At 70.0% G+C, this 25,715-nt stretch overlaps 2 protein-coding genes across 3 annotated transcripts; both read right to left on the bottom strand.

Moving 5' to 3' along the window:
• Nucleotides 1-8,053: 8,053 nt before the first annotated feature.
• On the bottom strand, nucleotides 8,054-15,580 carry Exoc3l4 (exocyst complex component 3 like 4). 2 transcript variants are annotated; one of them, XM_048362404.1, is made up of 11 exons: nucleotides 15,159-15,580; nucleotides 13,432-14,071; nucleotides 12,609-12,720; nucleotides 12,394-12,516; nucleotides 11,848-11,973; nucleotides 11,674-11,816; nucleotides 10,470-10,584; nucleotides 10,022-10,141; nucleotides 9,732-9,884; nucleotides 9,220-9,341; nucleotides 8,054-8,294 (listed from the first exon to the last, which is right to left on the bottom strand). In XM_048362404.1, exons 1-11 carry the CDS (start codon nucleotides 15,490-15,492, stop codon nucleotides 8,102-8,104), a joined length of 2,181 nt encoding a protein of 726 aa, XP_048218361.1. In that variant the 5' UTR covers nucleotides 15,493-15,580; the 3' UTR covers nucleotides 8,054-8,101. The 2 variants fall into 2 exon arrangements, with proteins under 2 accessions (XP_048218361.1, XP_048218362.1); XM_048362405.1 differs by having other exon boundaries at nucleotides 8,055-8,294; nucleotides 11,674-11,754; nucleotides 11,873-11,973.
• Nucleotides 15,581-20,997: 5,417 nt separating this feature from the next.
• LOC125363053 (proline-rich protein 2-like) lies at nucleotides 20,998-22,766 on the bottom strand. The gene is made up of 3 exons (XM_048362030.1): nucleotides 22,535-22,766; nucleotides 21,518-21,621; nucleotides 20,998-21,405 (listed from the first exon to the last, which is right to left on the bottom strand). The coding sequence occupies exons 1-3, from the start codon at nucleotides 22,764-22,766 to the stop codon at nucleotides 20,998-21,000; spliced, it is 744 nt and encodes a 247-aa protein (XP_048217987.1).
• Between the last annotated feature and the right edge of the window lie 2,949 nt (nucleotides 22,767-25,715).

Here is a 25,715-nt window from a genome sequence, read left to right as displayed (position 1 = left end):
GAGGTCCCAGTTCCTCTTTAAGTCTGCTGTATTCTCCTGGGTGCACAGACATCTTGTGTATTTGTCCACCCGCTGTGGGCTCCAGCATTGCTTCCTGCTTTGGGCCATCGGGAGTGACACTGATCTACTGAGCCACGGCATTTCAGGAGTCTGAGATCAGGAGGGTCAGAGTTCACGGCCAGCTCCCGCAGAGAAGTGTGTCAGGCCCCTTTCCATCCTATAATAAGCTGGATCCATGGCTTGCGCCGGTCACGCCAGCTGCACGGGAGGTGAGACCCGGAGGAGTGAGGTTCCGGGCACGCCCGGCCTAAACGTTCACAAAACTTCCGCTCCTGCCTGTCATCCCAGCTAAGGGGGAAAACAGCCTAGAAAACAGGAGGGCTGGTCAGGATACGGAACCCAGACACAACAGCAAGACCCCATCTCAAAATGACAAGGCGGGGGGTGGGCTGAGGTGCGACTTAATGGTAGGACACCTGCCCAGCAAGCAAAAGGCCCCAAGTTCAATCTACAGCACCACCAAAGCAGGAGCAGTGAGGGAGGGGGGAGGGCGGGGGGGGAGGGGGAAGAAGGCGGGCGTGCAACTATCTGCTCACAGCTCTGCTTCTCCTGACCTTTTTTTTTTTTTTTTTTTTTTTCTGGTCCTGGGGCTTGAACTCAGGGCCTGGGCACTGTCCGTGAGCCTCTTTGTCCTCAAGGCTAGTGCTCTACCACTTGAACCACAGCACTACTACCCGCTTTTTCTGAGTTTATTGTGGGTAAGAGTCTAGTGGGGGGTAGGGTTAGTGGTACAGTGCTTGCCTTGCATGCACGAAGCCCTGGGTTCGATTCCTCAGCACCACATAAACAGTAAAAGCTGGAAGTGGCACTGTGGCTCAAACGGTAGAGTGCTCACTTTGAGCAAAAAAGAAGCCAGGGACAGTGCTCAGGCCCTGAGTTCAAGGCTCAGGACTGGCAACAAAAGACTCTGAGGGGCTTTCCTGCTGGCTGACTTTGAACACGGATCCTCTGGTCTCCACTTCCTGAGTCGCTGGGATTACAGGCGTGAACCTCCCGGGTACGGCTCCTCCCTGGCTTCAGTTGCTCTTCGGGAATGGCAGGCTCTGCTAGGCCAACATGGACTGATGGCCTCACCCACCGGGTAAAGCAGGCGCTGCTTCATCGTCTTCTTTCCCCAGGCGAGGAAACTGAGGCCCGGAGAGGTCCAGTCAGGTCCTGGTGAGGAGTGAGCCTGCCCTGTGCCCGAGTCTCTTGCAGCTTTTTCCCGTGTCTGAAGTCCCACGCGAGGAAGCGGAGTGTCAGGACACGGGGGCGTCAGCCTCCACTCATTTTCTATCACAGAGAAAAGAGGTCCCCATCTCCTCCACTCCTCCCGGCCTTTGCCTGTGGGGCCGCGCGCCCCTGGTGGCCTCCAGGCCCCGGGACCTGGGGGGGGGGCAGGGGGGGGACCGGCCCGCCCTCTGACCCCTCTCGGTGTCTCAGCTCGGTGCCAGCGGCGGCGGGCGGCACGGCGGGTGGGGGAGCCAGGCCGCGGCCCGGATGCGCCCGGAGCCAGGGCTGCCAGCCCTGTCCAGCGGGGTGCTGCCTGTGGGCGGGACCCGGGGTCTCCCCAGGCCTCTCCCGTCAGCAGACCCACTTCCCTCTGAGGGGTGACTTGCACTTCTCACCGCCCGGCCTCGGCTCCCGGGCCCCCTGCTTCTCCCCGCCTGGCTTCTGCTTTCGCTTCTCAGGCCCCCCCCCACCTGGCTGTCTCTCACCCCCCCACCTGGCTGTCTCTCACCCCCCCCACCTGTCTCTCACCCCCCCACCTGTCTCTCACCCCCCCACCTGGCTGTCTCTCACCCCCCCCACCTGTCTCTCACCCCCCCCACCTGGCTGTCTCTCACCCCCCCACCTGGCTGTCTCTCACCCCCCCCACCTGTCTCTCACCCCCCCACCTGTCTCTCACCCCCCCACCTGGCTGTCTCTCACCCCCCCCACCTGTCTCTCACCCCCCCCACCTGGCTGTCTCTCACCCCCCCACCTGGCTGTCTCACCCCCCCACCTGGCTGTCTCTCACCCCCCCACCTGGCTGTCTCTCACCCCCCCACCTGTCTCTCACCCCCCCACCTGGCTGTCTCACCCCCCCACCTGGCTGTCTCTCACCCCCCCACCTGGCTGTCTCTCACCCCCCCCACCTGTCTCTCACCCCCCCACCTGTCTCTCACCCCCCCACCTGGCTGTCTCTCACCCCCCCCACCTGTCTCTCACCCCCCCCACCTGGCTGTCTCTCACCCCCCCACCTGGCTGTCTCTCACCCCCCCCACCTGTCTCTCACCCCCCCACCTGTCTCTCACCCCCCCACCTGGCTGTCTCTCACCCCCCCCACCTGTCTCTCACCCCCCCCACCTGGCTGTCTCTCACCCCCCCACCTGGCTGTCTCACCCCCCCACCTGGCTGTCTCTCACCCCCCCACCTGGCTGTCTCTCACCCCCCCACCTGTCTCTCACCCCCCCACCTGGCTGTCTCACCCCCCCCACCTGGCTGTCTCACCCCCCCACCTGGCTGTCTCACCCCCCCACCTGGCTGTCTCTCACCCCCCCCACCTGGCTGTCTCTCACCCCCCTACCTGGCTGTCTCACCCCCCCACCTGGCTGTCTCTCACCCCCCCCCCACCTGGCTGTCTCACCCCCCCACCTGGCTGTCTCTCACCCCCCCCACCTGGCTGTCTCTCACCCCCCCACCTGGCTGTCTCTCATCCCCCCACCTGGCTGTCTCACCCCCCCACCTGGCTGTCTCTCACCCCCCCACCTGGCTGTCTCTCACCCCCCCACCTGGCTGTCTCTCACCCCCCATCTGTCTCTCACCCCCCCACCTGTCTCTCACCCCCCTACCTGGCTGTCTCTCACCCCCCATCTGTCTCTCACCCCCCCCACCTGTCTCTCACCCCCCCACCTGGCTGTCTCTCACCACCCCACCTGTCTCTCACCCCCCCACCTGGCTGTCTCTCACCCCCCCACCTGGCTGTCTCTCACCCCCCATCTGTCTCTCACCCCCCCACCTGTCTCTCACCCCCCCCCACCTGGCTGTCTCTCACCCCCCCCACCTGGCTGTCTCTCACCCCCCCACCTGTCTCTCACCCCCCCACCTGGCTGTCTCTCACCCCCCCACCTGGCTGTCTCACCCCCCCACCTGTCTCTCACCCCCCCACCTGGCTGTTTCTCACCCCCCATCTGTCTCTCACCCCCCCACCTGTCTCTCACCCCCCACCTGGCTGTCTCTCACCCCCCCACCTGGCTGTCTCTCACCCCCCCCACCTGGCTGTCTCTCACCCCCCCACCTGTCTCTCACCCCCCCACCTGGCAGTCTCACCCCCCCACATGGCTGTCTCTCACCCCCCCCACCTGGCTGTCTCTAACCCCCCCACCTGGCTGTCTCACCCCCCCCACCTGGCTGTCTCTCACCCCCACCTGGCTGTCTCTCACCCCCCCCACCTGGCTGTCTCTCACCCCCCCACCTGGCTGTCTCACCCCCCCACCTGGCTGTCTCTCACCCCCCCCCACCTGGCTGTCTCTCACCCCCCCACCTGGCTGTCTCTCACCCCCCCACCTGGCTGTCTCACCCCCCCACCTGGCTGTCTCTCACCCCCCCACCTGGCTGTCTCTCACCCCCCCCACCTGGCTGTCTCTCACCCCCCCATCTGTCTCTCACACACACCCCCATCTGGCTCTCACCCCCCCCATCTGGCTGTCTCTCACCCCCCCCATCTGGCTGTCTCACCCCCCCCCCATCTGGCTGTCTCACCCCCCCCCCCCCATCTGGCTGTCTCTCACTCGCTGGCTCCTGGGCTCTGGGGCCCTGGTGGACAGGTGTGGAAAGCGAGGCTCTGAGAGAGAGGTTCACACCAAGGCTGAGGCTCTGGGGCCAAGGCTGCCATGGCCCCCCGGCCCCCTGGGACAGGAGGGACCTGGCACGGGGCCGGGGGCCGCGAGGGGCTTTGGCTGCAACCTGCTGCCCTCCTGGGGTCACCGGGCCACCGAGACAGCTGGCCAGGAGCCCCCTCAGGACACGGCCTTCCGCGAAGGAGGGACCAGAGGAGACGTCTGGGGGGGGGGAGGACAGGGCCCCACCCACACCGAGCAGCCTCTTCCCAGGGGGGACCCAGAGCGTGCACCCCTTTTCTGTGTGTTTGGCAGGTAGGAAGCTGAGGCTGAGGAGGGGAGTCCTCCGGCCCGCGCCCCCTCATGGAGACAGGCCTGTGTTGGGAAGGCAGGACGAGGCCCCCGGAGGGCGGCGTGGGAGGGGGGATGGCGCCGGAGGGGGGGGCGGCGCGGGAGGGGGGGCGGCGCGGGAGGGGGGCGGCACGGGAGGCCGGCCGCACCCCCACTTCCCCGAGGCGGTCTGGCTTCCCGGAACCCCCAAGCTCCTCCCTGTGACCGCCAGCCTCCCGGGGGAGGGGCAGGGGAGGGGGAGGGGACCTCTCGCCTGGCTGTGGCTGTGGGAACGTCGGCAGCAGAAGCTCCCGGTGTCGGCGGTGCCCAGGGCTCCCGGGAACGGGCGACGCTGTCCAGAGGCCCCCGGAGACAGTGGAGAATCGCTCACAGGACCCACCACCTCCAGCACCTCCCTGAACCTTCTAGAACAGGGCTCGCAGCTTCACACACAGCCATGGCCTACGCACAGAGAGGGCTGCGTGGACAGCCAGGCCGCTGGCAGGCAGAGGCCGGTCCCGAACCCCAGCGCGGAGCCGATGGCGGAGCCAGAACCCCCGGGGAGCCCCAGTGCACGCCGGACACTGCAGGACCCCACTCCCCGTCCTTGCTAAGGCCCCACGACTGCAGGTTTCCAGCCATCGTGGGCGTTTTCACGGGGATCCGGGGCACTGTCCCATCCCGCAACCCACCCCACTCCAGAAAAAAGCAGGCTCTCCAGGAATGCCGGAACGCAGCCCTACAGGCGGGCACCGCTGGGCACCTCCGCAATCCCAGCCACGAGGAGATGTGAAGCCAGCCCCGCAGGAAAGCTCTCTCATCTCCAGTTTGCCTCCAAAAAAAGGACTGGCAGCAGAGCTGTGGCTCAAGTGGTGGAGCGCTAGCCTTGCGGCACAGCCAGGATCTGAGTTCAAGCCCCAGGACTGGCTTAAGAAAAAGAAAACTGAAAACGGGCTGGGAAGGTGGCTTAGCGGTAGGGCGCTTGCCTAGGATGCATGAAGCCCTGGGTTCGATTCCTCAGCACCACACATATAGAAAAAGCCAGAAGTGGCGCTGTGGCTCAAGTGACAGAGTTCTGGCCTTGAGCAAAAAGAAGCCAGGGACAGTGCTCAGGCCCTGAGTCCAAGCCCCAGGCCTGGTACAAAAAGAAGGAAAAAAAAATGTGGCTTGAGTCACAGAAGCTCAGTGACAGTGCTCAGGAGCTGAATTCAAGCTTCAGAGAGAGAGGGAGAGAGGGAGGGAGGGAGGGAGGGAGGAAACGGCTGAAGTGCGTCCTGGAGGAGGGCCTTTGCAATGTCCCACCCAAGCTCTGCAGGTCCTGGGATCAAGGATGGAGGGCTGGGTGTGACATCCATGTTCAGCCCCGGTCTGGAATTTCGGAACCGCAGGGGACCCAGGAGGTGGCTGAGCCCCCGGGGCCTCCTGGCACAATTCCCGCTCCCAAAGAAAGGCCTGTCTGTGAGCCTGGAGCTCCGCGGGGCCCGCGCCCACCCAGCCCAGCCCAGCCCCGTGCGCGGCGGGGCCGACGGGGCCAGTCCTCCCCCGGCGTCCGCTGCACCTCCAGGGGGTTGCTGTGCGCGGGCACGGGTGCAGGGGCAAAGGAACGAAGCTCGGGAGGGAGGGGGCGGGAGGGTGTCCCCCGGCTCTCCGGAAGGAAGGAGCTGGGGTCATCAGGCGAGGAAGGAAGAGGGCGAGGCGTCCCTCCCGCGCGGAGGTGGCAGGCGGCGCCCCCGGGGACACAGCCTTCGCGCGGGGACCTCCGGGCCGTCGAGGGCCGAGCCTTCCTGTGCCTCTCCAGACGACCCCGGGCTGCCGGCCCGGCCGGGAGGGGGGAGCTGAGCCTGGATGGAGGCCGGCGCCTCCGCCTCCGCCAGGCCCGGCCCTGTCCCTGCTCACCAGGGGGCCAGGCCCGCCCGTCACCGTCTCAGGCAGGCCGAGGGTCTGGAGCCAGGCAGGGCAGGGCCCCCCCACAGACCCCCGTGCGCTTCGCTGGACGCTCCGTGTCCCCACCCCACCCCTGCACCCAGGACCTTGTCAACCCTCGGTCTTGTTATGTCTGCAGAGCACAGCCCTAGGGTCACAGGGAGAGCAGGAGGGTCAAGGACATACCCAAGGCTTCGGCAAGACCTCGGGACTCGTGGGGTGGACACTGGAGAAGGGAGAGGGGTCCTCACCCTCTTACCGTTCCCCCCGCCCCAGCCCGGGAGGAGCTGACAGTACCTGTCCCTACTCATGGCTGGGAAGCGTGAGTGGAAACCAAAGCCGCCCAGCACCCGTGGCTCACGCCTGTCACCCCAGCTACTCAGGAGGCTGAGACCTGAGGATCAGGGTTCAAAGCCAGCCCGGGCAGGAAAGTCCATGAGACTCCTTTTTTAAATCTCCAATTCACTACCAAAAAGCCAGAAATGGAGTTGCGGCTCAAGTGGTAGAGCACCAGCCTTGAGCAGGAAAAGGTCAGAGCAACACGGGGTCCTGAATTCAAGCCCCAGGACGGACATCGAGACAAAAGCAGGAGGCCAAATATTTCCCGCCACGCCCTCCAGCCGGGCTTAGAAGCCCAGGGGCTCGCGTGGGCTGGGCAGCAGGAGGCTGGGGCCCACGCAGCGGTGGCGTGGACGCAGGGACTCTGGAGAAAACCTGGGTGCATGGGGCCCGCCACACCTCCCATCCCCCCAGCCCTGTGAACCCCTATCAGGACACTGACGGCCACGGGGAGGCTGCCTGCCCCCGCCCGGGTCCACTCCCTCCCTGCCTGCCTCAGTTTCCCCACCACCAGCACAAGGACTCCTGGTCAGCCTCTCCCATGTTCCCTGCCCCCACCCCGAGCCCCGGGAACCCCAGCCGCCTCACTTCCTCATTCCTGTCCTGCCTCGCCCCGCCCCGCCCCGGCAGGTCTGGGTATTCCCTGCGCCTGCCGGCCCCGCCACCGGCCTCCCGCTCCAGCACCCCCTTCCAGCAGGGCCGTGCTACCCCGGCACCCGACCCCCGGGGGTCGGCGGGGCGCGGATCTGGACGTCGACGGCACGGAACGACCTGGGCCACGCGGCGGCCTGGCCTGGCCACGCCGGCCCTGGACTCCCGCCACCCCCAGGGTCGGCCCGGACAGACGGACAGACGGACGGCAGAGAGGCGGGAGGCCGGCTGCAGAGGGCCGGCTCAGGGGCCCCCCGGAAACCTCAACTTCCTCCCGGCTGCCCGTGCCAGGGGTTCCCAAGCTCCTGGGACCCTGCTGGGGAGGAGCTGCAGAGAAAAGGGGGGGCTGCTGCAGGTGGACAGGGTGCGGGCGCCAGGCCCTCCCAAGGTCGCCGTCGCCACCTACACAGCCAATGGTGGCACCCCCACCCCCCCCGCAGTGACCTGACACCGTTCACCCCCCGGGAAGTCCCTCCTGGGCCTGCACACCCTGAATACTTCAAGCTGCTGAGCCGGCCTGGGGGGGGGGGACCCCCACGTCTGCTCAAGGGAGCAGCCATGCCGACTCACCGGTCAGCCTCAGGCAGGGCCTGCTGGGGTCACAGGGCCCCCCCCAGCCACTGGAGCCCACCCAGCCTTCCTTCCGGGGCAGGCCGGGGTGGGAGCCGCCTCCCCCTGCCGGCCGCCCGGCCTGCCTCTTCCTCATGGGAGGCGCCGTTTTAATCCACGTTTATTTTTAGAATAAATACTGGGTTCTTGGCTTCCCCACCGAGGGGCGGTGCTGGACACGGGCCCTCACGAAGGGCACCTCACCCCCCACCCCACCCCCGCAAATGCCTCACACGCCGCCACCCCCCGCCTCCTCCTGGCCGGGCGGCAGAGCGGAACGCAGGACGGAATTCCATGAGCGCGGGCATTCCGGGGGACGGGGGGGGGGGGGGCGCCCGGGACTCCTCCAGGAGGAGGGCTGCTGGCTCCCCTCCCCCACCGGGGGCACCCTAGATGCAGGTGGCGAGCAGGTCCACGGAGGGGCACAGCTGGATCTCCCGGAAGAGCACGTGGCCCCCCGCGTCCGCGCCCCCCGCGTCCGTGTCCGCGCCCCGCAGCAGGCTCTGCGCGTGCCGCAGCAGGCTCTGGTTCCGACGGCGGCCCAGTCTGCGCAGGGCCAGGACGGCTCGAACGTGGTCGCGCCTGTGGGGGGGACACGGGGGGGGGCTGGGCCCTCGGCACAGAGCGGAGCCCCAGCCACACAGGAACCCCGCGCTGGGAGGAAGCTGAGTCACCGGAGCTCTTGAGGAGTCTGGGCAGAGGCCGGGGCTGCCGCAGGCCCAAGGGAGAGGGCTGGGGGGGGGGGGGCGACCTCGGGGTGCCGGCGTCTGTCCTGGAGGGTCAGCGGCCTGAGCAGGGGGGTCACCCAAGGGAGGGGCTGAGCCCCCGCGGGGGTCACTGGTCCGGAGGGGCGAGGTCAGCTCAGGACTGGAGCCAGGGAGGGTGGGGTGGCGCCAGCTGGGGACCCCTGGCTGGCTCCGGGGGGCCCCCCGGGGCGCCTGGAGGCGGCCTCTGGGCTCAGTGCCTGGCGGAGGTCCCGGAGCCCGAGGAGGGCTGCGCGGGGCTTTCTGCAGCCTCCCTTCCCGGAAGCCCAGGGCTGGCGAGGGCCGACGGAACTTCCACGGGGGAGCGCGAGTGGGGACTTCCAGGCAGGACCCCAGCTCGGGGCCAGCCCCCCTCCAGCTCCCCCCCTCCCGTGGGCCTCTGAGCCTCTGGCTTCCACAGTGGTCACTCTGGCTCCAAGATGGGCCTGTCCCCGCCAGCCCCCCAGGTTCAAAGGTAGCGGGGGATGCTGGGAGGGAGCCCCCCGCGCTCTGCCCCGGGGTCGGAGCCCCTTGCCGCCGTCTTCCCACAGTGCGCGGGGCGCACAGGTCCTCACCGGGCTCCAGCCCCACGGAGCCACGAACGAGGGAGCCGGCTCCCCCCTCCTGCCCACCCACCGCCCTCCCTGGAGGCTCCCCCCACCCCCCCCCCCGCTCCTGACCACCCACCGCCCTCCCCGGAGGCTCCCCCCCCCCCCCCGCTCCTGCCCACCCACTGCCCGCCCCGCCCTGCTAGGGCCACGCACCTGATGTCGGGGTAGCCCCGGACGAGGGCCTCCAGGTGCCGGCGGATGTCGTCCTTGTACGTCTCACCCAGGATCTCAGCCACGCAGTGGATGGCTTGGTCCAGCCATGAAGCCTCGGAGCCCTGGGGAGATGGAGTTAGGCGGCCACCGCTGCCGGCACCCCATCTTTAGTGCACTGCCGGGCCTGCGGCGGCCACCCCAGCCCCTGACACGGCTGGCCTCCTCACAGGACAGGACCACACCCACAGCGACACGGGACACTCAGCTCCCACCCACCCCCGAAACGAGGCCAGAGCCAGGAAGTGCCGCCGGAGCCCCGCCATGGGTGGGGGGCCGAGGGGGGTTCAGAGGGCTCCTGGCTCGTGGTGCTGAGAAGCCCTGTCCGTCAGAGGGGATTGCAACCTTCACTCCTTCCTCACACACCCCCAAACCAGGACAGGACGTGCCCCCCAATGGGCCGCCCTACCCTCCGCCAGTGCCCCCCTCCTCCTCGCCCCCTGGCGCCCTCCTACCAAGCCCCGGAAGGTGCTGCCAATGGCCTGCGCATCCAGGCTCATCTTCTGGGCGCCGGTCACGCGGTCGGCTCCCCGGAACCTCTCCCGGGGTCTCAGGGCCTGGGCCAGGTACTCCCGGACCACCAGCCGGTGCGCTTCCTGGAGGGTCTCCTAGAGGGCAGGGTGGGGTCAGAGCCAGTCCCCCCCGTAGCCCCCCAGGACCCCTGACCCGGGGCAGCCCACCAGGCCGGCCCTGGGCACACCCGTTAGGACCCCCAGAGAGGCCGGGCCCCTCCCCACCCCAGCACCTGTGCCAGCGGCGAGGCCACGTGCGCGAGGTGGCGGGCGAAGGCCACCGCCTTGTCCATGACGGGGCCCAGGGCGTCCTGGGTCAGCCAGCTCTTGGTGCACAGGACCCTGAAGAGCGGCTGCGGGGGAGGGGACAGGGGGAACCGGGGCTGCTGGGGACCAGAGGCCACTTCCCCCGACCCCTCCAATGCCTCCCCCAGGGGGCGGGCTCACGCGGCCTGCGGGGCCGTTTTGGGGGTGCCCTGGAGACGCCTTAAGGGGCTGGACACGGGCCTGGCCCCCATTCCTTGCCCCACAGGCGACGGCTGACTGGTAAGAGGCAGAGGCCACAGTGAGAAGACAGACACCTCCCGGGAGCAAATGAACTCAGGGATGAGGCGCCAGGCGCCAAGAAGGAGGGGGCACCTGGGCGGAGGCGGTGGGGCGGGAGAGGCGGGTCCCGCTCACCTGCACCCCTCGCTGCCAGCTCTGGAGCCAGTGCTTCTGGAAGCTGCGGATGGTGGCCTCCAGGCAGGCCTCCAGCTCCTCCAGGGCGCCGGGGAACCGGGCCAGAAGACTGGTCCTGGGGAGGGGCCGGGCGGGGATGCGGTGGGTAAGGAGAGCAGGGCCGGGCACCGCACCCGTCCATTCTCCGGGCCACCCATGCGAAGGGCAGAACGAAGTGCGGGAAGAGGAGCCCGGGAAGGAAGGGCACTGGGGCTCCCCTGTGGAAGGGTAACAGCGCTCCCCTGTGGCCGCTGAGGAAGGAGAGCAAGGCAGCACCCCGGTGGCGTGCGGGAGCCCCAGGGCGGCCCACGGAGGGGTGGAGAGGCAGGAGCGCCCCACGGGCCTGGCCCCGCGAGGCAGGATGGCCCTGGAGAAGCCGTGCCTCGTCCTGAGCGGGCGTGGAGCGCCGCGGGCCCCGCTCGAGTCCAGCCGCATGAGCCTCCCCCTGCTATGGTGCGTGCCAGCCCGCCACGGGAGCCAGCGGGCACGGAGCCTTCCGGGCATGGGGCCACCTCGGCCCGGGGAGCCGGGGCACCGACCCTCGTTAGTTGAGGAGAAGACCCGGGGAGGAAAGGACTTGACCTCAGGTACACAGCGCCACAGAGGGGGCCAGAAACTGTGTCCTGGGTCGCAGGGCACTGAGGCTGGTATTGAGGAGACTGTGGAGGCGGCCGCCCGGAGGGCCCTGCTTCCTGGGGGCGGAGAGACCCAAGCCCCAGGCCCACACAGCCCGGGGTGGGGGGGCAGGAAGGGCTTCTTAGAGAAGGGGATGGCCTCACCCGGGAGAAGGCTGGCTGGGGTGCGTGGGGGACCTGACCCAGGAGCCAGGGCAGCTTGACTTGCCTCCCCCCATACAGCTGGGGCCTGGCCCCCTATACAGCTGGGGCCTGACTCCCCCATACACCTGGGGACTGACCCCCACGCACCTGGGGCCTGAGCCCCCCGCCCCCGCACACCTGGGGCCTGACCCCCCCGCACGGGGGCCTGACTCCCCCCACACCTCGGGCCTGGCCCCCATACACCTGGGGAATGCACCCCGCCCCCACACCAGGGGCCTGCACACCGCCCGCCCCCACACCTGGGGCCTGTACACCCCCCCCCCGGCCCGTTTCCCGAGCCCGCGCGCCCCCCGCCGGCCGGCCCCGCCGCGCCCGCCCCGCCCCACCTCAGCTCCTCGCAGGAATTGATGTAGGCGCCCAGGTGCTGCTCGCTCACCGCCTCCGACTCCAGAAAAGCCTTTTGGAACCTGAGGCGGCACGCGGAGGCTCGGGGACCGGCCCTGGCGGCTCTGAGCCCCGGGTCCGCCCCCTCGCAGCCCCGCCGGGCCCAGCGGCGAGACGCCGCCCCGGGCCCCGCGCCCCCACCTGGGCACGAAGAGGCCGAGCTCCCGCGCGCAGATCCGCAGCGTGGTGGCCTCCAGCTCCGCGGAGATGGCGCCCGCCGCCTTCACGTGCTCCGCCACCAGCTGCGGGCGAGAGCCGGGGCTGAGCGCCCGGCGCCCCACGAGAGCCGGCGCCCCACTCCCGGCGCGCCGCCCGGGGCCCACGCCGCCCCGGGCAGCCCCCCGCCCCCGGCGCCCCCGCCCCCCCCGGGCGCCCCGCCCCCGCCCCCAGTGCCGCGCCCCGCCCCTGGAGCCCCGGCGCCCCGCCCCCTGTGCCTCGCCCCGCCCCCGGCGCCGCGCCCCCGCCCCCAGTGCAGCGCCCCGCCCCCGGCGCCCCGCCCCCCGGCGCCGCGCCCCGCCCCCGGCGCCCCGCCCCCCGGCGCCGCGCCCCGCCCCCGGCGCCCCGCCCCCGAGGCCCCGCCCCGCCCCCGAGGCCCCGCCCCGCCCCCGGCGCCCCGCCCCCGAGGCCCCGCCCCGCCCCGCGCCGCCCCGCCCCGGGCCTACCATGTGGACGTCGGTGGACAGGGGCGCGCGGTAGCGGCCCCGCAGCACCTCGGGCGCCTCCGCGGCCGCCCAGCGGCTCCGCTCCAGCTGCAGGATGCCGTCGAAGCAGCCCGCGATCTTGGTCTGCGGGTTCCGGGGCGGGGCCCGTTACCCCCGGTCCCGGCCCGCGCCCGTCTCCGGCAGGGTCCCCGCGCCCCGGGCCGGCCGGGCCTCACCTCCAGGAAGCTGGTGTAGTCGCTCTCCAGTCGCGCCCACACCTCGGGGGCCAGGAGCGGGGGCAGAGGTTCGGCGGGCAGGGCCAAGTCCGGGGTGCCCAGGAAGTCGGGGCTGGAAAGCAGCGCGGAGCGGGGCGCTGAGGGCCCGGGGCGCCTCCGACGGGGCGGGGGCCCCGGAACTCGGGTTCTGTGGGCGCACTCTCCCTCCTGCCCTCCGGGAGGGCGGCGCGGGCCTCTCTGGACACCGGCCTCCTCCGGAAGCCTGGACCCCTGGCTCTCCTGGGGGCGGGGGGCCTCGGCTGCGCCTGCTCAGTCTGCCTCCATGCGGATACACCCGAGGGTGGACTCTGTTCTTGTTAAGGTTTGCGATCTGCACTCGAACTCAGTACCCGCCGGTTTCGTTCACTGGCTGGCGCTCTACCCACGGAGCCTCGCCTCCCACCCCAAGACTGGATTCTAAGCCACACGGCCCACCCCCCACCCCCGTCCAGATCACCCCAGGGGGCCTAGCCGGAGGCCAGCCTCCTCCCGGGGCGCCCCGTGTGCGTCCACCTCCAGCGCACGGCGCCGAGCCCGAGGTGGGAGCCCGGCGGGGCGGGGCGGGGCGTCCGCAGGCGGCACCCCGTGTGGGCTCGCGGGCGCCATGGGCTGGCGGAGCCCCTGACGGGCCCTGGCTCTGGAGGGAACCTGGGGGGGGGGGGAGTTTCCGGGGCCCACACCCGGGCCTGGCACAGGAAAGACCGCGGAGCCCCGGCCTCGGGGCCCCCGTCACCAGCCCCCCCCCCCCGGAGGGGCTTCCCGGGCGGCCGGGGCGCGGGCTCACCTGCCGTACACGTTGGCGGCCCAGTCCAGCAGCAGGTAGAGCTGCTCGCAGCCGCGCGCGCCCCGGGCCAGGCCCTGCAGGCGCTGCGCCACCGCGCCGTGGAAGGCGCGCAGGTAGGTCTCCCACACCGGCAGGCCGGCCGGGTAGGCGGGCTGCACCTCCCGCCGCACCTTCCGCAGGTCGTCGCGGACCAGGCCGCCCAGCTGGGCCAGGCGCTGGGCCAGGCCCGCGGCGGCGCCCTCGGGCAGGCTGCCCGCGCCCTGCACGCGCTCCCGCGCGCTCTGCCTCACCGCGTCCTCCCAGAGCTGGCGCCAGTGGCGGGGCGTCCTCAGGAAGTCGCCGTCGGCGGGGGGCGCGGGGTGGGCCTCCGCCTCGGCCTGCACCACCCAGGCCACCTGGGCCAGCTCGTCCGCGTCCACGCCGTCGGGGCCCAGCGTCTCTCGCACGATGGCGCGGATCTCGGCCGCCAGCCCGTCGTAGTGGAGGCACAGGTCCATGGCGCTCCGCGCGAAGGCCGTGGGGTCCCGCTCGTAGGTGTGTGAGTCCTTCTCGGCCTCCAGCCGCGTCTCCAGCTGCTGCAGCTGTTCGAAGGCCGCCAGCAGCTTCCGCTCTGTGATGAGGTCAGCCACGGAGTGGCCTTCTGCGTGGACCGGCGAGAAGAGGGGCGGTGGGGCGGCCTGGCCTGGGCAGGCGGCCCCGCTTCACTCCCTCTGGGACTTGACTGGCTGCCCAGACGCCCTGCGCCGGCCGCCGGCCTCCTCCCTGAGCGGCAGCCCTCTCCCTTCCGCCCCCACTCAAAATCACATCTGAAGAGGCAAAACCGGGCCTCCAGCCTGGCTGGAAAGTGCTATCAGGATCCGCTTCTGCCTGTCTCACCCGCCACCCCTCCCCCCCCCCAGCACTGCTGAGCTGGTCTTGGCCCCTGAGCAGCCCTGATTGCGGGCTGGACAGGGTCAGAGCTCAGGCTGGGTGCGGCCTCTGGTGCCCAGGACTCCTGCCTGAGCGCCCAGTCAGCCTTTCTGTTTCCTCAGCTTTCTGCCACCCTGCTGCCCTGGGCAGCCCTCTACATCCATCTATAACCCTCTGTCAGGGCCAACTTCAGTTTGTCCCCGGGGCGGCCCCCAGCCTCGCCTCCAGGCCGGCCCGGACCCCAGAGGGCAGAGCCTGATGAGTGGCCCTTCCTTATTGGGCTAGAAGCCAGGTTGTGAAAGGCTCTGCAGAGGCCAGGATTTTTCCAGTCATAAAGATTTATATTCAAGCCAGCTGCCAGTAGCTCAGGGCTATAGCCCTAGCCACTCAGGAGCCTGAGACCTGAGGATTGCAGTTCAGAGCCAGCCCGGGCAGTAAAGTCTGCGAGACCCCAGCTCCAATTCACCACCAAAAAGCCAGAAGTAAAGCTATGACTCAAGTGCTAGTGCTGAGCAGAAAAACTAAGCGACAGCATCAGGATGTGCGTTCAAGCCCCAGCGCTAGTGCACGTGCGTGTGCGCACACACACACGGTATTCAGATTCCAATTCTCCACTTCCCAGCTGAGAGACTGGAAGCAAGCGGCGTAAGCTCTGAGCCCCACACCTCCCGCTGGCCCCGAGGAGGGTGGGTGCTTGCTAAGGAGACCGCGAGGCGCAGCGAGCCGAGCTTCACCAAGAGCCTGTCAGGAAGCCTTGGCTCAGCTGCCGCCCCTGGGCCTCGGTTTCCCTGCACGCTAGGGCGGTGTGCGAGCCTCACCTGCCTGTGGCTGCGGCGTCTCCAGCCCTGAGCCAGTGGGTGTCTGCCCGCGGGCCCCCTCCTCTGGCACAGCAGCACCCTGGGTCGGGCTGGCGGCCGGGCCTTCGTCCACGGGCCGCCGGAAGGACCGGAACAGGGAGCGGGAGCCGGGCCTGCGCAGCCCCGAGTCCTCGCTGGCAGCTCGGGCGCGCTGGCCGGCCCGGGAGAAGGCGCGTTTCCAGGTGCCCAGGCCCAGCTTCCAGCTGCCCCCCCGGGGGGTGTCAGGCGCGTCCCCAGTGCTGGTCCTCCCGGTCTGGGGCTCCGGCCCAGGGCTCACTGGCTGTGGCGATGGCATCTTGGTTGCCGGAGATCTAGGGGTGAGAAGGACCCGCAAGAGACCTGGAGGGCACCCAGGCCAGGGAGCAGACACAGCCCTGAGCCAGCCAGCCTGTGGTTAACCCGGAAGAACTTTCTGGAGTTGGCAAATGCTGTGTTCAGAGCCTTCTGCGTGCCAGGGGGCGGCTGGAGCCGAGACAGAGCCCACCGCGGGCATCACTCCCTAGGAGGGTCTCTCCCAGGTCAGAATCTCCTGCTGGAACTGGGGAGCGAGCCCGGCCCACGGCCCACGGGGGGGGGAGGGGGGCTGGAAACCCCATGTGGGCTCCTCACACCTCAGGTCCTAAGGCCTAAGGCCTCCCCCTTTCTCTCCAGCAGCCCCTTGGCCCTCCAGGGCCTTCAGCCCATCTGCTGAAGACCCACAAAAGGTCTGGCCACTTCTGCTCAAAGAGGGGTTCAGGGACACGCCCCCCCATGGGAGTCACTCCCTTCCCTGGGGGCCGAAGGGCGGAGGGAGGTGCTGTGGTGGCCAAGGCCCCCCTTCTGCTTATCATGGCCCCACAGCCTGGAGGGAAGGCGGTGGGCGGGGCCTGGGGTCTATATTTAACTGGGTACTGGGTTCTCAGTGCTGTTTCCCATCCATTACACCCCCCCCCACTTCCTCCACAGGGTGCTGGGTCCAGGGCACAGACCCCACTGCCCAGCCCCCTGCCAGGCCCGGCCCAGCTCCTTCTAAGCCTGAGCAGAGCCTCGTTGTTTGCTTTTCTGGCTTTGCGGGGGTGCGGGGGAGCCGCCCCCATGCCGGCCCCTCCTGCCCACCGTTGTGTAATCTGGGACACGGAATGGGATGGGTGTTGGGCTAGCCAGACTGTGATCCTGGAGAGACCAAAAAGGAGGGCTGGACCCGCTGGCCTTGGACCAATAAAGGAGAGACCCCAGCCTCCTCCGTGCCCGGTACCCCTGGGGTCCAGGGCAGAGCCCAGAGCGGGGGCAGGCGGGGTGTGGAGAGGCGGAGCCTGGGCTCCGGTGGGCTGCGCTGCGTATGGGACTCTAGGCTCTGAGCCTCACCCGGAGCCGGCGGAGGCCCGGGAGACGGATGGGAAGCGCCCCTTCCCCGCCCTGGCCACAGGTCGGCGTCCGCTCGGCCCCGGGTCCAGGGTACTGCCCGCTCAGACGGGGCGCGCCCTGCCCGAGGCCGCCTGGCCTCTTCCCTCCCTCGGCCCTCAGTGCGGGGCCGAGCGCTGGCACGGGGCCCAAATGCGGTGAAGAGCGGGTTTCTGCCCCTCCCCTGCCCGGCCTCCGGGATCCCCGGCGCGGGAGGGAGAGGGCCAGGGCTGCCTTGTTAGCACGTGGCACCCCCTGCGCCCCTTGCCGGGGTCCCCACGGGCGCGACCCCGGGGTGACGAGGCGGGAGGCGGTCCAGCCAGCCAGGGGCTGCCCGAGGAGCCCGCGCCAGCGTGGGGGCCCCCAGGGGGTGGGGGGCAGGGGGCAGACCTGGCATTCCTCCCCCGGTGCAGATGCGAGGGGCGGCGGGGGCAGCCCGGGCCCCCACCCTCACCCCACACAGGCCACAGGGGCCACGCACGACCTTGGACCCTGCCGCTCCCCAAACTGTCCCTGAGGCTCCTCGGCCCCGCGGGGTGTCTCCCTGGCCGTGACCCCTTCCCCGCCTCCCACTGCCTGGGGCCAGCGTGGCGTCCGGAGCCTTCCCCTCCCTCCACGCCCGGGTGTGCAGGGCCCGCGGGGGCCACGGCTGTCCTCCCGCAGCGCAGCCCCCGGCTCTGCCTCGGGGTGCCTCTCCCTCGGGACCCAAGGGCGTCCCCGCTCCGAGACCCCACACGGCGCCGGTCACGTCCCCCAGCCCAGGACAAGGAGAGCTGCGTGCCAGGCCGGCCCCCGCCACGCACCCGGCTCCCGCTGGCCTTGGCCCGGTCCCCTCCGCTCCCCCGGGGCCTCTCTTGGGCTCTGTCCCCCTGTCCCCCCTGCCCGGGAGCCCCTCGTCCTGGCCTAGTGCTAGCCGAGCCCCAAGGCGTGAACACAGGCCTGGGCACACCCCTGCGGGTCAGGAGCCGGGGCAGGGAAGCCATCAGAAGACGTGATTGTTGGGGTCCCCTGCACCCCATCTGTGACTGAGAAGTCGGATCTGGACCCCCGCTCTCTACCCCCAGCCTCGCACTGCCTGCGCATTCCTAGAGCTTCTCTCGCGTAGCAGCTCCACCCTCCCGGGCCTCACCCACCCGCCTCAGCCTCCCCCTGCCTCCCTGGGGCCCCACCGGCACCCCCTCCCTACGCGGGGACCCCACCGGCACCCCGGCACCGCCCTTCAGGTAGGGAGCGCCTGGATGCTGGCTCTGCCCTGGGAAGCCCGGCCCCTCCCACCGCCCTCCCCCGGCCCCCAATCTCAGCGCCCCCCCCCCCCGTCCCGGTCCCCAGATGTGGTGCTCTTGCGCCCTTGGAGGCTTACTGGAGCTCAGCCTTGAACCGTCTTCCCCGCGAGCTCGGAGTCTCGTGGAGGGTGTGCGCTCGCCTGGGCTGGAGCTGGGGAAGGAAACACGGCGGGGAGAGTCACTAAGACCCCACACCGGCGCGCCTGGCTGCGGCCCGGGGCTCTGCTCAGAGGACCTGAGACGGGGAACCACGGCGCAGAAGCCCCTGGCCGGCGTCCCGTTCTGAGTTTACAAACGCTCTCAGCAGCTCTGCTCTGGGAAGAAGACGCCTAGCCCCTCCTTCTCAGCAGCCATAGGGCAGACCCCCCCCACCCCCACGCACAGCCTCCCCCAGCCCGGCACCCGAGGCCCTCGCTCGCTCGCCGCCCCTGGGCTTTGCCCGCCACGTCCGTGTGCTCCCCGTCCACTCAGAAGCCCCCACCCCACCCCACCCCCGCCTCTGCGGGCCGTGACCTCCGCCCTGCCTTCACCTGCCGGGCCCTCAGGCCTCCCTGACAAGCCCCCGGACAGTCAGGGCCTCCCCCTTCCCGCTCAGCCTCAGCCCCGGGGGTGCCACTTTCCCTCTGACTATTCCTGGGTGTCTCTGTCCCTCCACCAAGTTCTTACTCCCCCCACCCCCGCAGTAAACGGGCCCCACCCAGCTCCAGGCAGGAGTGTACACCTGTTTTCCAAAGAAAGTAGCTCCAATGGCTCTGTCGTGTGTGTGTGTGTGTGTGTGTGTGTGAGAGAGAGAGAGAGAGAGAGAGAGAGAGAGCACGCGAGTGCCTGTGATTTGCCCACTGGCGTACGTGTATTAGCGTTGCACACCTGCCGGTGATCTCAGTTTATCACCGTGTGTGTCTGCTCTGGGGTGTGTGTGTGTGTCTGCTCTGGGGTGTGTGTGTGTGTCTGCTCTGGGGTGTGTGTGTGTGTCTGCTCTGGGGTGTGTGTGTGTCTGCTCTGGTGTGTGTGTGTGTCTGCTCTGGGGTGTGTGTGTGTCTGCTCGGGTGTGTGTGTGTCTGCTCTGGTGTGTGTGTGTGAGCGGTCCTCTCCTGGGGTCTGCGCCTGGGCACGTGTCCGCGTGTCTCCTGTACGTGTGTGCGTGTACGTGCGGCTGCCTGTGGAGGGGACAGGCGCATGTGTGCTGTCACTGAGCTCCAAGCCCGAGCCCTTTGGCCTGGAAGGCCAGCAGCAGAGCGGGGACAGTCTGGGCACCCACTGCCCGTAGCCCCATCCCCTCCGGCCCTGCCCTTGCCCGGGACGTACCTGCCTGCGGAGCGGCGGGCGGGGCCCAGGCAGCAGGGACTGCGGAGAAGCCGGCCTGCCCCAGCGCCCAGCCCGGGCCTGGGACCTCCGGAGCAGCTCGGGCCGGCGACCGACAGCTGGGACTTCCCAGCCTCGCCACCCGCCTGGTGCCTGCCTGCCGCCCGGCCCCCCAGGCCCGCCCCGCCCCGCCCCGCCCCAGACCCCTCAGCTTTCACTTTCAGCCCAGTTCCAGAGGCCACGCTGCAACCTTTGGCCCCTCCCAGCTCTGCAGCTTTGCAGAGGAGGCCGGGGTTAGGGGCCACTGAGGAAGGGGGGGAGGGGGAGCCAGTCCACCCCACCCACAGAAGGGGAGGGAACGCGGGGGAGGGAACGCGGGCAGCCTACTAAGGACTGCCAGGCCCCCTTGTAGTCAGAGGCCAAGGAAAGTAGGCAGTGATGGGGGACACTGAGCCCCCTGGATCTGCCCATCACATGGATCTGTGTGTGTGTGTGTGTGTGTGTGTGTGTGTGTGTGTGTCCTGCTCCTGAGGACTTGGGGAGCTGGAAGCAGGAGGAGGCCCCGAGGGATGGGCAAGTCTCACTCTGGAGTGGGGAGGAACAGCATTGGGGCAGGGGAACAGCAAAGGTGTGCAGGGAGGCTGGAGCCCCATGGCTCTACGCCCCCCACGGCCAGTCAGACTGGAGGTCTTTTCAGGGAGCGTCAGAGAAATGGCGGGAAGGCGGCAGCCCCTCACCCCTTCATGGGGAGATTCCAGAGTGAGCGTCCCAGGAAAGAAACTCCAGTGAAGCCCAGCGGCAGGCTCAGGCCTGTCGCCTCCGGGCTGGGGGGAGGGGCAGGGGGCGGGCTGTGCTCGTGTCTGGGGAACACTGTGGGGTGGCCCCCCAGGCAGAGGCTGAGCCCTCCGGAGCCCTCTCCCCGCTCCCCCGGGGCAGCCTCTCCCTGGTCCCTGAGGTGATCCTCCTCCGCGTGTGCCTGTGTGCAGTTTCTTCTCCATATGTTGGATGAAGGCTCACCCTAAAGCCTTCATTTCAATTAATTACCTCTTCAAAGGCCTCCTGTCCAAATCGGGGATCAGACAGCAACCTATGAAACTCAGGGTGACAATGTTCATCCCGTAGCAGGCTGGAAGGTGCCCCCCGTCATGCGCAGACCGACCTTGTCAGATCCCAAACACCAGATCCCTCTGGGAGCCACTGAGCCCCGGGTCCCCTCCAGAAGCGCAGAGCAGTTCTAGTTCAGGTGGAGTGCCAGCTTTGCGTCTCCCGGTTCACCCTGCACCTCCACTGGCCTCCCGTCCTGTCTCCAAGCCAGCCATGGGGGCTCAGGGGGCCTAAGTAGATCTGAAGGCCGCGGGTGCGCGAGGCGACTGCCCGGGCCGTCACCCACTCGGAGCCACAGAACTGGCCAGGCAGGGGCCAGGACTGCGCCAAGGACGCACGGGTACCTGGGACCTCCAGGGAGAGGTCGCCTTCTTTCCAGCCACGGGTTCCTGAGCAGTCGGTGGTGTCCCAGGCATGAGGTTTGCTCCTGAACCTCCCTCAAGGGCCCAGCAGCCCTGCAGCCCGCCCAGGCGAGTGCCCACTTTCCAGCCCAGCGCTGTGGTGTTTCTTGTATTCTATTATTTTGACGAACCCCGTGGAAAGCCCCAGCCTTGCCTCTGAGGAGCAGGGGGTGAAAAGCAAGCAGGGGGGCCACTGGAAGGGAGGGGGGCAGCCAGGGCCGGGTCGGGGAAAGCCTCCCTTTGGTCAAGTGGAGTCCCTGTCGGGGTCCAGTAGGTTCGCCTGTGTTCCCGGCAGGACCGCGCCCGCAGCGGCGGCCTCGCGCCAGGTGCTCACCTGTCCTGGGGCTGGGACTGGGGGGGGAAGCACCTGCCGCGCACGTGAGCGGTGGATGCCAAAGGCGGCAGATTCCACCGCCAGGGCTGCCGGGTGGAGCCCAGCCCGAGGGCCCGCGGCGGTCGGTCCTGGGTCACCGGCTGCGGGGCGCGGCTCGCTGGGCGGCCTGGCAGCGTCGCCCGGGCCCGGGAGAGCGCAGGACACCTGCAGCGCAGGATCCTGGCAGTGACCGCGGCGGGCGCCAGGGGGCGCTGCGGGAAGAGCGCGGCCTCAGGCTCGGGGCGGGGCCTTCCAGGGGCGGGGCCTCTTTGAGGGCGGGGCTCCCGGGGGACGGGGCCTCTTTGGGGGCGGGCCCCCGGGGGTCGCTCCAGGAAGAGCGCGGCCTCAGGCGCGGGGGCGGGGCTCTGGGGGACGGGGCCTCCGAGGGGGCGGGGCTATCGGGGGCGGGGCCTCGCGGGGGGCGTGGTCTCTGGCCCTCTGGGGCCTGGCTGCCTGAGGCTGAGCTCCGCCGCTCACCCGCAGGGGCAGGTGGTGTTTAGAGGGGCACACGGTGGTCGCCGCGCGGCGGGGCGAGGGCAGCCCGGGCCGAGGGCTGTCGCCCCGTCTCAGTTGCTGGACTCCTGCATCCCCAGTTCCAGGGGTGGCAGCACTTCTTGCGGGATGCCCGCCCCTTTCCCGCCCCGTGCCCCGACGCTGTGCCTCAGCTGACCCCGGACGCCAGGGCCCACCAGGCGGATCTTAAGTGGAGGCCCCAGGCCTCCCCTCTCTGTGGGCGTGGGTGGGTCCGGAAGGCCCCGCCGGGCCCCTGGGCTCACATGCGCGGCAGGCTCGCTGGGTGAGAAGTTCTCACCTCTCCGTAGTGGGGGGGAGGGGGTATTTTTAGAAGGAAGGCGGGTTGTGCAAAGTGCCTATTCATCCCGGCGGTTAGCTAGGCCATTAGGAAGAACAAAACCCCGTCCCCACCTTCCCTGCTGCAGGCTGGTGCCTGGGCCCCAGGCGTCCCTGCTCGAGGGGCACAGTGCACCCCACGCCTGCTGGGCCCTAAGCTTCCTCAGGCCCCGCTCAGGTTGGACCAGTGCTGGGGCTGGGCTGGAGGCGGGGACACTGCAAGGCCCCTCGGAGGTTGAAGCCTGGAGGAGAGACGACCGGCGAGGGGCAGGAAGGGGCTTGCCCACTCAGCCCTTCGCAGGGGTCTGTACCCAGCATGGGGGCGGCTGTGCCTCAGTATCCCTTCATAGCCTCAGCCAAGACTACCTTTGGACACCCGGCTTTCCTCGTCCTTGAAATGCTACTTCGGCAAAGAACACCCCGGGCCAGCCGCCATCCTTGTGCCACTGAACTCAGGTAAAGAGGCCACAGTGAGGAACTGGTCCTCGCGGTGCAGCCTTGGCCCCAAGGAGGAGGTCCCCAGGGGGGCTGAGCGGGCCGTCCTGGTCTCGGTGAAGCTAGAGAGGCTGCAGACTGAAGGCCCTGCCCGGCCCAGCTTGCCGCTCTCCATTCCCAACCCACGTGCCCCACGCTCAAGTGGCCCACGAGGCACCCTGGTCTGGTCCACCTGGGCTCCGCGAAGGGTCTGAAAGGTACCCAGTGCCCAGCAAGTGTGCCTGGTGGCCACGGGAGGTGCCTTTATTTCAGCCTCGAGCGGCTGCGCGGGGAGAGGCGCGATGGAGTCCTGGGCGTGGCGGGGAAGGGCGAGCGCAGAGGGCCTGGCTGGTGGCGCGGCGGCAGCTCTGCGGGCGGGTTCCGGGCGGCCCTCGGGAGGCATCGGGCCGGCCAGCGTGGGTCTGGGGGGCTCCCAGCAGTCGGGGCAGAGCTCTGCCGTAGCCTTACGTCACTGGGCGAGGGGGGCGCGGTGCCCGGGGCGGGCGCGCTCGCTGCCGGCGCCATCCGTGGCCTTCCGTGGCGCTCCGGGCAGACCCGGGGAGGGGGCTGCAGAAGGCAAAGCCTCAGGGCGAGGAGAAGGAGGTGCTGGGCACACCGGCCGGTCCTCCGCGGGGCGGGGAAGTCCCCACCCGGCCTCAGAGAGGAGGAGGGCAGGAGGAAGGGCGACCCCGATGGACAGACACCGCGGGTGCGGGCGGCAGAGGGGGGGCTTGTGCGGGCGCAGGCCGCCTTCACTCACCAGCAGGAGCCCGGCTCGGAGCTGCTCCTCCCTGGGGGCCTTCGGGGGGCCAGCGCAGCTCCCCGCTTTCCACGGCACCCGCCTCGGTGGGCTCCACCACGATCGAGGGCAGTCGTGGGCCCAGCCTGGGGCCCTTCTCCCGGGCACCCTGTGGAGAGGGTGGACAGGGGCTGGGGCGCCCTGCGCCCTCCCTGCCCCTCCTGCCCTGCCCCCCACCCACTAGGACGACTGGGGACCCCCTGTCATGAGCCCCAGGGCAATGGGGACCCCCTGTCATGAGCCCCAGGGCAAGAGCGACACAGCCCATCCCCAACAGGGTTCCAGCTCCTCCCTCCCCCTCCCCCTCCTGGGAGCCAGGACACTCAAGCCCCTGGGGTCCCTGGGTCCCTGGGTCCCCACAGACACCCCCTGGTCCAGCCCTCAGAAGCCGAGCGGAGGTCACTGGAGTCACCGCGCCGGGGGCCTGCCCGCCCCCCTCCCCGGGGTCTTCCCGCGGGGCCCCGTGGCCGCTCCCTCCGTCGCCCGAGCTGCCAAGGTGTTGCCATGGCAACCGGAGCTGGCACGCCACCATTGTGCGGTGCCCACACGCCCCCGGGGTGACCTCGGCCTCTCCACCTCCATTCAAGACTTTCCACCCTCAGGGCCGCCAGGAGGCTGCGGGCCCCCCTCCACGCGCCCCCCCCCCCCCCCCCCCGTCCAGGACAGGCGGCCAGGGCACGCGGCACCTCCGGACGCCACCGCCGCGGGCACCGGGCCCCTCCCCACGGGGCATCTCCTGGCAGGGGCGCTGCGCTGCCCGCCCTGTGCCCACTGGCGCGAGGGGCCCAGGCTGCACGGCCCGCACCGCTGGCCCCCCCGTGTCCAGCTCAACTCCGAAAGACACCCGAGGCCGCGGCCTCGTATCCAAACTAGGATTCTCGTTTTTTTTTTTTTGCTGTAGGGGGCTTTGAACTCGGGGCCTTGCTCCGCTTGCTTGCTTGTCTGGTGCTCCACTACTCGAACCGTACCTCCAGCCTTGCTTTTTTCTGGTCCTGGGACTTGAACTCAGGGCCTGTCCCCGAGCTTCTTTGTGCTCAAGGGTAGCACCCTACCATTGGAGCCACAGCGCCACGTCTGGCTTCTTCTGCGTGGTTTGTTGGGGAGAAGAGGCTTTCAGCCTTTCCTGCCCGGGCCGGCTTCAACCGCAATCCCAGACCTCAGCCTCCCGAGTGGCTGGGGTGACAGCGGGCGTGGGCCGAGCAGCTGGGGTGACAGCGGGCGTGGGCCGAGTGGCTGGGGTGACAGGTGTGTGTGGGCCGAGTGGCTGGGGTGACAGCGGGTGTGGGCCGGGTGGCTGGGGTGACAGGTGTGTGTGGGCCGAGTGGCTGGGGTGACAGGTGTGTGTGGGCCGGGTGGCTGGGGTGACAGGTGTGTGTGGGCCGAGTGGCTGGGGTGACAGCGGGCGTGGGCCGGGTGGCTGGGGTGACAGGTGTGTGTGGGCCGAGTGGCTGGGGTGACAGCGGGCGTGGGCCGGGTGGCTGGGGTGACAGGTGTGTGTGGGCCGGGTGGCTGGGGTGACAGCGGGCGCGGGCCGGGTGGCTGGGGTGACAGCGGGCGCGGGCCGGGTGGCTGGGGGGACAGCGGGCGCGGGCCGGGTGGCTGGGGGGACAGCGGGCGTGGGCCGGGTGGCTGGGGTGACAGGTGTGTGTGGGCCGGGTGGCTGGGGTGACAGCGGGTGTGTGGGCCGGGTGGCTGGGGTGACAGGTGTGTGTGGGCCGGGTGGCTGGGGTGACAGCGGGTGTGTGGGCCGGGTGGCTGGGGTGACAGCGGGCGTGGGCCGGGTGGCTGGGGTGACAGCGGGCGTGGGCCGGGTGGCTGGGGTGACAGCGGGCGTGGGCCGGGTGGCTGGGGTGACAGCGGGCGTGGGCCGGGTGGCTGGGGTGACAGCGGGCGTGGGCCGGGTGGCTGGGGTGACAGCGGGCGTGGGCCGGGTGGCTGGGGTGACAGCGGGCGTGGGCCGGGTGGCTGGGGTGACAGGTGTGTGTGGGCCGGGTGGCTGGGGTGACAGCGGGCGTGGGCCGGGTGGCTGGGGTGACAGGTGTGTGTGGGCCGGGTGGCTGGGGTGACAGCGGGCGCGGGCCGGGTGGCTGGGGTGACAGCGGGCGCGGGCCGGGTGGCTGGGGTGACAGCGGGCGCGGGCCGGGTGGCTGGGGGGACAGCGGGCGCGGGCCGGGTGGCTGGGGTGACAGCGGGCGCGGGCCGGGTGGCTGGGGTGACAGCGGGCGCGGGCCGGGTGGCTGGGGTGACAGCGGGCGTGGGCCGGGTGGCTGGGGTGACAGCGGGCGTGGGCCGGGTGGCTGGGGTGACAGCGGGCGTGGGCTGGGTGGCTGGGGTGACAGCGGGTGTGGGCCGGCGCGCGGCTCAGCGTTGATTTTTGCTGGTTGTTTTCAAGACAAAGTCTCACGGGCTTTGGCTTCGCGCACGCTCGTCTGGGCCTCAGTTTCCCGAGTCTGTAGATCACAGATCACAGGCACGCGCCACCAGTGCAGGACTTGAATACTTTGCTGCAGCATCACGTCCATTAAAGATCGGAACTAGGGGGCTGGGAGTGGG

This window comes from Perognathus longimembris, chromosome 14, assembly GCF_023159225.1.
Source record: "Perognathus longimembris pacificus isolate PPM17 chromosome 14, ASM2315922v1, whole genome shotgun sequence".
NCBI classification, from domain to species: domain Eukaryota; kingdom Metazoa; phylum Chordata; class Mammalia; order Rodentia; family Heteromyidae; genus Perognathus; species Perognathus longimembris.
This window is presented reverse-complemented; position numbering and strand designations above follow the sequence as displayed.

What these genes read in the sequence shown, in the direction of transcription:
- LOC125363053 (XM_048362030.1), bottom strand. Translation starts at nt 22,766, where the DNA reads ATGCCTCCCGAGGGCCGCCCGGAACCCGCCCGCAGAGCTGCCGCCGCG. An exon ending in GGACCAGACCAGGGTGCCTC is followed by an intron (nt 21,622 to 22,534) that starts GTGGGCCACTTG and finishes CTGGGGATGCAG; the next exon opens with GAGTCCAGCAACTGAGACGG. An exon ending in AACACCACCTGCCCCTGCGG is followed by an intron (nt 21,406 to 21,517) that starts GTGAGCGGCGGA and finishes CCCGTCCCCCAG; the next exon opens with AGCCCCGCCCCCGCGCCTGA.
- Exoc3l4 (XM_048362404.1), bottom strand. Translation starts at nt 15,492, where the DNA reads ATGCCATCGCCACAGCCAGTGAGCCCTGGGCCGGAGCCCCAGACCGGG. An exon ending in ACTACACCAGCTTCCTGGAG is followed by an intron (nt 12,517 to 12,608) that starts GTGAGGCCCGGC and finishes CGGAACCCGCAG; the next exon opens with ACCAAGATCGCGGGCTGCTT. An exon ending in GCTGGCAGCGAGGGGTGCAG is followed by an intron (nt 10,142 to 10,469) that starts GTGAGCGGGACC and finishes CCTCCCCCGCAG; the next exon opens with CCGCTCTTCAGGGTCCTGTG.